At 40.3% G+C, this 10,019-nt stretch overlaps 1 protein-coding gene across 2 annotated transcripts in view; it reads right to left on the minus strand.

Moving 5' to 3' along the window:
- kiaa1549lb (KIAA1549-like b) overlaps nt 1–9,977 on the minus strand; it is a 50,761-nt gene extending 40,784 nt beyond the window's left edge. For both annotated transcript variants that reach the window (XM_049718848.2, XM_049718847.2), the window contains exon 1: nt 8,116–9,977. In XM_049718848.2, the coding sequence (XP_049574805.1) occupies nt 8,116–8,341 (226 nt within the window). In that variant the 5' untranslated portion in view covers nt 8,342–9,977. The remainder of the gene's footprint in view (nt 1–8,115) is intronic.
- Between the last annotated feature and the right edge of the window lie 42 nt (nt 9,978–10,019).

A 10,019-nucleotide genomic window follows, 5' to 3' on the forward strand; every position in this document is an offset into this window, starting at 1 on the left:
ATTGACTTGTAATAACACATTAAATTGGCAGCGTCAGAGCATGCCCACTTGTGTGTCACATCACAACGATCACGTGTTCAACAGTGATGCCTCACAGCTGCTGTAAAATGAAATCTCTGTCGGTCCCCGCTAACAGAATGATGGATCAGCTCTGTAAGGGAAGCCTCTGCGACTCTGAGGCAGACCACACGTTTCTACAGCTGGTTTTGTGGTGCCAGTGGTCACCCTACTGCCGTGTTTTTAATTAGGTCAAAAATGGGGGAGATGAAATCTCCATGCTCATTTCATGATGACATTGCATGATAGGCTGATTCACAGCACACTGCTGCAACCTTGACCCCAGAAATATGCTGAACAGTGGCACTGTATCAATATCTGGGACGTTATGTTATTTGAGACTATAACAAGTGAGACTATGAAAGAAAAAAAAAATGTTTTCCTACGCTTACTGTGCAGTAATCAATCAAATTAGTCAATATAGTTACTATGAAACGGAACACTAATTTAGAGAACAAAGAGTTCCCTGCGGTGCGCATACTATTTAGGATAATTACATGGAAATTTCAAACAAAGCGCTAGTTTTGTTTTAGATCAACAGCAGAGGCAGGCAGCATGAAGAAGCATGCAGTTAGCAAGTCTGCTTCACACTCCAAGGTTGTGACTTTCAATGTATCTGTACTTGTGAGAACAAGTTATTTAAAGACTCTAAATAGCCTATATTAGAATTGAATTTGAGTGTAAGTGGTTGTCTTTAGGTGACCATGCAGTGACCAGTGTACCTTGCCTCTTAAAGTCAAAGTCCCAATGAACATCGTCACACACACATCTGGGTGTGGTGAAATTTGTCTGCATTTAACCCATCCCCATGTGATTTTGATCCACCCCCTGGGGGAGAGGGGAGCAGTGAGCAGCAGCGGTGCCGCGCTCGGGAATCATTTGGTGATCTAACCCCCCCAATTCCAACCCTTAATGCTGAGTGCCAAGCAGGGAGGCAATGGGTCCCATTTTTATAGTCTTTGGTGTGACCCGGCCGGGGTTTGAACCCACAACCTTCCAGTCTCAGGGAGGACACTCTACTACTAGGCCACTGAGCTGGCACAAAGTCAGGCAGTACTGTAAACCAGGATAAGTGTTAGAAAATGGATAGATGGATCAATATCAGATGTGAGAACTGCCATTTTTCACCAGTAACATTGTTAACATCTACACAGCGGATATTAAAAGGTGACATTAACTGCAAAATCAATAGATAACACATTGGGCTCTATTTTCATGCCCAGTGCAAGCCTGGCACATCTAAATCTAGCACGTTTACACACACCACAATGAAATTTTCTTTTGCCTGTCTCACCCTTACATACCATAAATATCACTAAAATAGATGCTACACTGCTCAACACACGTATATTATAGTCTAGAATCAAGTCCGTCATGAATATACTGACTGTGGGACGCGTGCCCACAAATCCCTTATGTGATGCAGCTTCTCAGACACTACTAATGAAAAACAAATTCGATCTTTAATGAATAAAAGACAAAATGTCAATATCAAAATGTTAGAAAAGGGGACCATTTGATGTATAAGAGCTCAGGCGAGCAATAGCAGTGCAGCAGGTTTATTTTAAAGCCCAAAGGCAGACAGATACTCTAAAGCGGTGTCCTCGCAGGAGTGGCCCATATGGTAGGTTTCGTTCTGAATAATAACTAGGCCAGATCATTACAGGCCAGTATGGCAACGTTTGACGGATGAAGGTATGAGATGGTAATCACACATGCCATTTGAATAATAAAAAAAAAAAAAAAATCTCTTGATAATAGACTTTCCTTTTAGGTGAGTTTATTTGCTACCCAAACTGACATGGCATGACAGATTACTTCATATAACAATGTAGGAAAGAGCCAAATAGAGCAGGTACAAAAACAATAATAAATAAATAAATAAATAAATAAATAAACTATAAAATAATTGGACTTTTATTCCGACTGGCACATTAGAGAATTGGTGGTGGTGTTGGGGCTGGCTGGTTCATTGTTAAATAAGTTCCAATTGTTATTTTGTATCATTTTATTTAAAAAAAAAAAAAATCTGAAACTCAATATGGGGACATGTGCACTAATTATACAAACATTTCGAAATTAGTCTAACTACCTTAACTAATGGAGTATTTTTCCCTACATGGTAGTTAACCACCACCGTTGTTATTTTTATTTTATCCTCTCACTGGTCTAATATGAACATGTCACCTCTATGTCCACTCCACACTCTATTAGGTGACATCAATGTCTCTTTATACCACGAAGAAATAAGGGACTGACTTGCAATATCATTCCTGAGACAAAGGCTGGTAACATTAAAAAGTATCACCATCTAATGCTCCTCTTCACTTCCAGTGCCCTACTCATAAATGCTAAAAACATTTTGATGCAAATATAATCTGGTAAAAATAAGCAAGTGCATCAGAATGCACATGCAAACCTTTCCCAAATCAGGCTTTATATGTCATATTATTCAAAACACTCACACACACAAGCACACAAGCACACTCACTCACTCACTCACTCACTCACTCACTCACTCACTCACTCACTCACTCACTCACTCACTCACTCACTCACTCACTCACAAAACAAGAGCGTATTCCAGACAAAAACTGCAGTGGTAAATGAATACCTATAAATCCAACGTTTCCAGGGAGGAGACCATAAAGTCCCCTCCCTGCACAAAGTCATGGGAGTGGTGATCTCAGACAGATATCACACCCACACAATGAAATGATGTAACAGCATGGATGAGGGGAACCAAAGTGTGCAGCGTGCAGAATTGATTTGTTTGTCAATGTGCAAAGAGGCAAGTCTCCAGAGGTGGATAAGCCCAGGATGAACTGGTCCTCTGGGAGCCAAACAGGTCATTTGAACACCGACATGGTGACCACAGAGCACTAAAGCAAAGGCATGAATCAAACTAATGCTACATGCTACAAGAATGCACATGTGTAGAGCTGAGGGTAGGTTGAAATATTTTCCATTTGATTGTACCTGTGGGAAAATCTCAACAAAACCAAGATTACCTCCACTAAGGAGGCATGTTGTTTGCCACTGCCTCTACAAAAGTAACCTAATGATAGAAAAAAATTGTTAGCTAAAATATGGAAAGCATGAAATCTGTGTATGGGAATATTTAATTCAATTTGTTAATCAGCCAGTCAATAAAGAATAGTTATGCAAGTATGTCAGCAGGGTACACACTGGACTGGTCACAAGTTAAACACATGGCACATCTTGTAATGAAGTTTCTTAAAGATGTGCAAATTACCTCCAAATACGAGACGTACTGAAAAGTATTGGAATGTGCAGGCCGCATGACTTTTCGGACAGCTTGATTACGCGTCCATTAATAACACTTGAACAAGTATGGAATTCTCCCTTTAATGCTCTCAGAGTTTGTGACGCTTCACTGGTACTGATGTAGCAAATGGGTTTCTCCACTCATTGCCTTCACACGATTTCTACAAACCAGGAATAATGGGACTTTAAATTAAAAAAAAAAGCAAGAAAATAAATTGCTATTTAAAATGGAAATAAGCCTCCTCAGTCAACATTTAGGGACTGAGTCAGGACATCACAGGGGGTCATCCCATGGCTTCCCGAGGGTACGTGTTGGTTTTAATGTCATAAAATCCCATGGAACTTTGAAGCGCAGAATAAATCAAGACTGAAATTAATATTGCAATATCATGAATATTTCCTTTTCCCTTTTAGTTTAAAGCCACAGTATGAAATATTTGGGTGGAAATTATATGGCCTGTCAGAGAGTATCATCTCTGTCATCGGAATGGTGACCTTAAACATCAACATCTCAGATGCTGACCCCGGTAACCCCATCCAAAAAGGACACAAAACAATCCCATTTTCTGTTTTTACATGACAATGTGATAATTCTTTGTTAGTTGTGAGAATCCCCCAAAACAGGTCAGGTTGCAGAAAAACAAAGTCCCATTCATTGTAACCTCTAATTAAAATGTTGCGAGCAGGCTACATCAATGTAAAGTAGGTTACAGTGGAGCAATTACAATTTTTTGTGAGGCAGCACCTCACAAAAAAATTGTCTCTCAGTCGCATGCACAAGCACTTAAATGCACAGAGCAATGCTGGCAAAAATTTTAAGATATTGCTTACAACACACAAGAACAAATATTCCCTTGATTGCACTGAACTATACTGGGGATAATACCGAGCAGATGGTCCGCTGTACTAATTAGAAGGCATGTTTGCCTTTTTCGTCACGTGTGAGTTCCAGAAGCGATACGAGCCTTGAACGCAGACGAGCTAGCCCTTTTAAACTTCATTAGGATATGACAAAAAAACTCTAGGGGATCATTTCCAGCACCAATAAATGTTTAATTGGTTGACACCAGTGTTTTCAATTTGGAGCTAAATCTAAACGCTGACGTTTTGAACAGCGTGTCGCTGCTTTTAACGCGTTTTCATATTGACTTAGCAATGAGGCTCTTGTTGCATCTACGGAAGCAAACATTGATCTTGACCTGGCACATTCATCTCAAGCTTATACCCAAGTTAATTAAGCGCTGTGCGCTAAATCACCACAGCGAGATGAAATTAGAGGAGCGGGGTCGGCCTCATGCTCACCCTTGTGAGTCACAGTTGTTTGTGTAAGTGACTTCCAGGAATTTGTTTTAGTTGTTTTGAGTCACAGTTGTTTGTGACTTCCAGGAATTTATTTTAACATGGTGGCGCCTTTGGAAGGCCTCATGCTGGTAGAGCGAGAAAAAAGGAAAGTAGTAAAAAGGAAGGTGATGTGCAGTTTCTCAGTCAACCTCTGCTTTTAATGTTAACCGGTCATTGGGGACGGGGCATAGGTAACAGCATCTCACATGCATGATTCTTTTCAGCGGACACACAACTCATGTAGCCTCACTAATATTTCTATATATATATGAGCAAGTGTTTACATTTTCAAATGATCACTTACACAACTTAAGAAATCACAATGGCTACTCGTGGTCGTTAGGGGCTAATACAAAACAAAGAGCACTACAATTTGTGTATTTAAAACACACACATTGTTATTTTGACAAATTATTGACACATCTAATGCAGTGTTAATGTTAACAAAATAGCCTTTTTTGCTGCTGTTTCTTGAAAAGTGTTGGTTTTTGGAGATGTAAGGATTCTGTTCGATGGCAGTTGAAATATGACTTCACTTTCACAAAGGTTTTCTCATTTTTTTTTCTTTTCACTGTAGCCCTATATACTTTTCTGTGAATCTAAATAACAGAGACTTAAAATAGGTATAGACGAGTAGTCAACTCGTCGATTTATTTTTTCTCATTACACCACAATGTTGTTTAGAGCATGACGAGGGCTAGTCACTTATCACGTTTTTGGCTTGATAAGGAAGGAGTGCTGCTTGCAGCCACTAATGTGTGTGTTAAATGAAATCAGTCTGTCACTGTCATTGATTCCAATTGACTTTTCTTTCTGAATGTGCAACTTTGGTAAATGAGGGAGCAGCAGGGAAGGGATGGGGGGAAAAAAACACAGGCTCCAGCAAGATTTTCAACAGCTTTTCCGACCGCACTATCAAAGTGGAAGGAGAGTGTGTAATAGTTCCACCGCGCACAAAGAGATTTTGTGATTATTGGTAAACACTGTAAATGCCCACCACGCAGAACTCGCTGCTGTGGTGCCACTTGGCCAAGTTGTGCAAAAATTACGTGGTTGTCCCAGCGGCAAGCACACCAAGCAGGAGGGATTGTTTTTCCTGGCTGAAAAAAACATCACATTGCAGTGGGCAAGATGGCTGCCCCAGAGATGGAGAAAAAGGGATACATTTTGTTGCTTAACTCAATACAAGGCAATATTAATAAGAATGCCATGTTGAGTATGCAACATATTACTGTAAAGACGATTTTAGGCTTGACTTTAGGGTAAGAGGCAGGGGTCACCTCGGATTGATCACCTGTCAGTCAAAGTCCTGACACATAATGCATTCTAAGATGGTTTAGAACAGAAATGTAAAAGCCGGCATGGGGGGGAAAAAAATACAGCAAAGCTGGGGGGGGGGCTACTGTCAACACAAGAAACTGTGCTGTCTAATGATCGTCTTTCTAATGCTGGGTGACAGTATTGCAGGGTGTGTGCAGCTGTGATGTGGTGGTAGTGATGGTAGTCATCGCTGCTGAGGCACCACTTCTCTGGTCTCAGCCTCCTTCTCAACACTCAGCACATCCAGGAGTATTAAACATGTGCCCTTGCAGCACTCACTTGTATGCAGTCGTCTTGTTTGGGTTGGGTCAAGTGTAACGTGTTGGGTCAAAGTCGTATTAGAATGAAAACAATATGCAATTTAATCAGTGAGCAAGCTTGGTTTTTACAGGCAACCTTGATCCCAGAGATAAACCTACTCTTGGCAACATTATGTGTGTCATTAGTGCTGACCCAGATGCTCTGAAACACATGCGACTGCACTGCTTTGCCTTCCCAGAATAACTCCCTTCAGCTTTTTACTGACAAAGATCATAGTTATTGTCAGGGGAAAAATGTAAACACTAAAAAAAATATATTTTAAAGCAATTTTAAGAGGTTGACAGGAAAAACAAATAGGCTGAGGAAATATATAAATATTTGTGTAAATGAGTAAGACAAAAGAGCAGCATCAATTTTCAGTGGTTTCTTTGCAGTGGAAGGACAATATCAGCACTAATGCATCATGAAGTTCATTTGCCAACCGCCAATAAATCCCATGGAACAAGACCGAGGAATGACCAAAAAATGGTACAGTCGTGTTTTTGCTTGTAAGGATAATTCCAGTGGTGCCTTGCAATAATATTAGTTTGTTGACTTGTAAGCACAAACTTAAGATACAAGCGCAGTATGGTGGCAGTGAACTCAATTTAACTCCACACTAAGCTGCAGCTTGGCAAATATTGAACAATTCATCAAAAAAGAGGGGCTCAAACTATTTAATGCCACTACCTGTTAAAGTTTACTGTTAGAATAATAGTTTCTAATATTCATGGACATATATTATTTACCCTCTACAAAAAAATACTGACAGAATATCACTGAGTGTCTTACAGTAAAATAATTCAAATAATAAATACATAATGATTAAATTAAATAATTACTATTCTTGAAGGTGGACACACCTGAAGGAGTAACAAAAAAAAATAGATTGGATCACATTAAATCACAAAGTACCTCTACTTAATCTTTACACTATGTTTAATTATGCTAGTACTCCATATTTTTAAAAAGTACAGTATGATATTCAAGCATTCTATTTCTTCTCATCAAAAAACACAAACACTTTTTTTTCTAGCGGGGTAACTCATGGAACAGATTAATGACATTTCCATTTATGTGAAACAATTATTTCTGAGATACGAATGTGGCCAAGAAATGAATTAATATCAAGACATCACTCAATGTGCACTGCTATTGATTGGCAACCAATCCAGACTACACCACCCAAACTCAGCAGAGATAGACACCAGTTCACTCGTGACCCCAATGAGGACACACAGTATAGAGAACAGATTCATTTGTGCAGTTATAATTTGTCATCAATTATGTATGGATGACTTAATATAAACTGAAACACGACCTATCTTTTGCTAAATAATGGCCACTACCCAAATATTAGAAACAGCTCTCCATAGTTTTCATCTACAACCAACCACAATAATAAACTACAAATCTTGTTGACTGCTGCACTGCATTACACAGAGTGGTTTCTAATATTTTGGTCGGAGACACATACGAGTGACTACTCCCAGCTGCTCAGTATGATGGTGCGGTTCTACAATAAAACATATCAAATGTACAGGATTCTCTAATATTGGATATTATTCGGCATCCTTAAAGAAGTGACACATTTTAGAAACAATGGACATGGAGCATGTTGTATTTCAGCTACTCAGGTGAGCCCTGATTCATCCACTGGGTCCTGCAGCCTGCAGCAAATAGTGTGCACAACAATGCCGTGTGAAACAACACTCATTCACAGTGGAGGGAGACAGGAGGAGACGCATGGTGATGATGCATCCATCTGCATATTTTGTGTGTGTGCGTGCGCGCGTGCGCGTGTCTTACCTTCTGCGGCCAAAGAGCACCGGAGCAGGAGTAAAAACACCCCCGCAGACAGCGCACACTTTGCAGGCATTCCCAGCGCTCCACTCCGCCACCTGCTCCTTCTTCTTGCACGCCTTCCCTCTTCTCCTCTTCTGCATCCTCCTCCTCTTCCTCCGGCATCCCTCGCCGGAGTAGGGTCCGCTGCCCGGGTTGTCCCTGGCGCACGCTTCCTCAGACCGGCAGCCATATCCGGTAGATGAGTTGCTGAAGTTTTGCGCGTAAATAATGCATTGGATCAGGCTTCTGCGGGCTTGCGATCCGGTCTTGTGGCCAGGGTTGCAGGAAGGAGAGAGCGGTGTGCAGGGTGCAAGGGCTTCGGGGTGCTTGACGCTGCGGTGAAGACAGATGAAGAAATGAGCCCTACCGGTCCACCTCCGCTTGGTCCACCCATCATCATCATCATGAACATCATCATCATCATCGTCGGCGTGTGGTGCATGGCGCGCACACACTGCCACAAGGTTCGAATTGTGGCTGCAGCTACCGATGTCCACTGCATACATATTTAGCTAGATTTAATATTTTTTAAAACATTAATAATAAGCGCAGACTAGGGGGGAAAAAGGTTAAGCAGCGTCTTTTAAATTTTCTGATTAACATATATTGGCCGTTGTGCCTGTTTTTATCCACACGGGGTCAGCAAAGCGCCAGGCAACAAGCAGGACGCTCGTGTGACTGCAGCATTTTGCCCAAACCTGTCATCAGGTGTGCTCCATTCATCCATTATCTGAACTTCTTCATTCTCCCGAGGGTTGCAGATGTGCTGGAGCGTATCCCAGCTGACTACGGGCGGTAGGCGTAAGTGGGTACACTTTAATAATGTCAGGTTCGTTTTAGGCCAATTCTTAATCACTGTGCTATGAGAAATCAGATCATCAATGAGCAAAATTAACCAATTTCGTTGAACTTGTCCAAAAATAAATATGGAGGATTACTCAATTGTTCTGCGTGTCACTCACTACACAATGCTGGCATATAGATAGATGTACAAATATATACTTAACCCACCCATACATATTAGATTTTTTTTCAACACTAAATTAAAATTTTCCTGTTTTCATGGAGTATTGTTTTGGTGTTATCAGGTGGAAACTTGGTGCTGCAATACATTGTGGGGCTTCATTTAAACAAAAGTACTTATTTGACACCAAATCATAGCAATTGCTGGAGTGTAGTTTTTCAAGGTATCAATTACTCATTTCCACTATAAATACAGATGTGTAAATCTATATAGTCTATTTACATGCCCAATTTAATCTTGCAGCTGCTGTAAATTTAAAACTACCAAGACCCATAGCATTGTAATAGGGCAACAAAATAGTCCTACGTGACCTTTGACCTAAGTCGCAACAAGCAGCATTGAGAAGAGCCAATCTCATTTTACACAGTCAATGGTTAAAGGTGGATGTTTCCCACCTTTTTTCTGTTGTCAATGACCAAATATTTCATGTCACATCAGAAGATGGTGTAACCACATGTTTCATGATCTGAAACTATGTCTTTTTGTTAAAGCATAGTTGCTTTCCAGATAAGAACTGCAAATGATAAGTCTCTGGCAGGAAATGCCATAGACTAAAATTAGCCCTTGGGAATTTTTGGATCAGAGGTTTTAGAACTGTGAAGTTATCAGTGTGACTATTGTGAAGAGGCACGGTCGTACGTTTTATCAGTGACCCAAATGTGTTTCACTAACATCACTTCAATTGTTCATGTTTGCAAATCACATTCCTTCTGGATCACTGCAGAAAGTATTTGGTATGTTATTTGAATAAGACTTGAATTGTTTTCATTCACAGTATAGTAGAACAACATTCAAACTACATTTCTAAAAAAAAAAAAAAAATCTTACGAGTTTCTGCACAACA

Source organism: Syngnathus scovelli, chromosome 4 (assembly GCF_024217435.2).
Source record: "Syngnathus scovelli strain Florida chromosome 4, RoL_Ssco_1.2, whole genome shotgun sequence".
Classification (NCBI taxonomy): domain Eukaryota; kingdom Metazoa; phylum Chordata; class Actinopteri; order Syngnathiformes; family Syngnathidae; genus Syngnathus; species Syngnathus scovelli.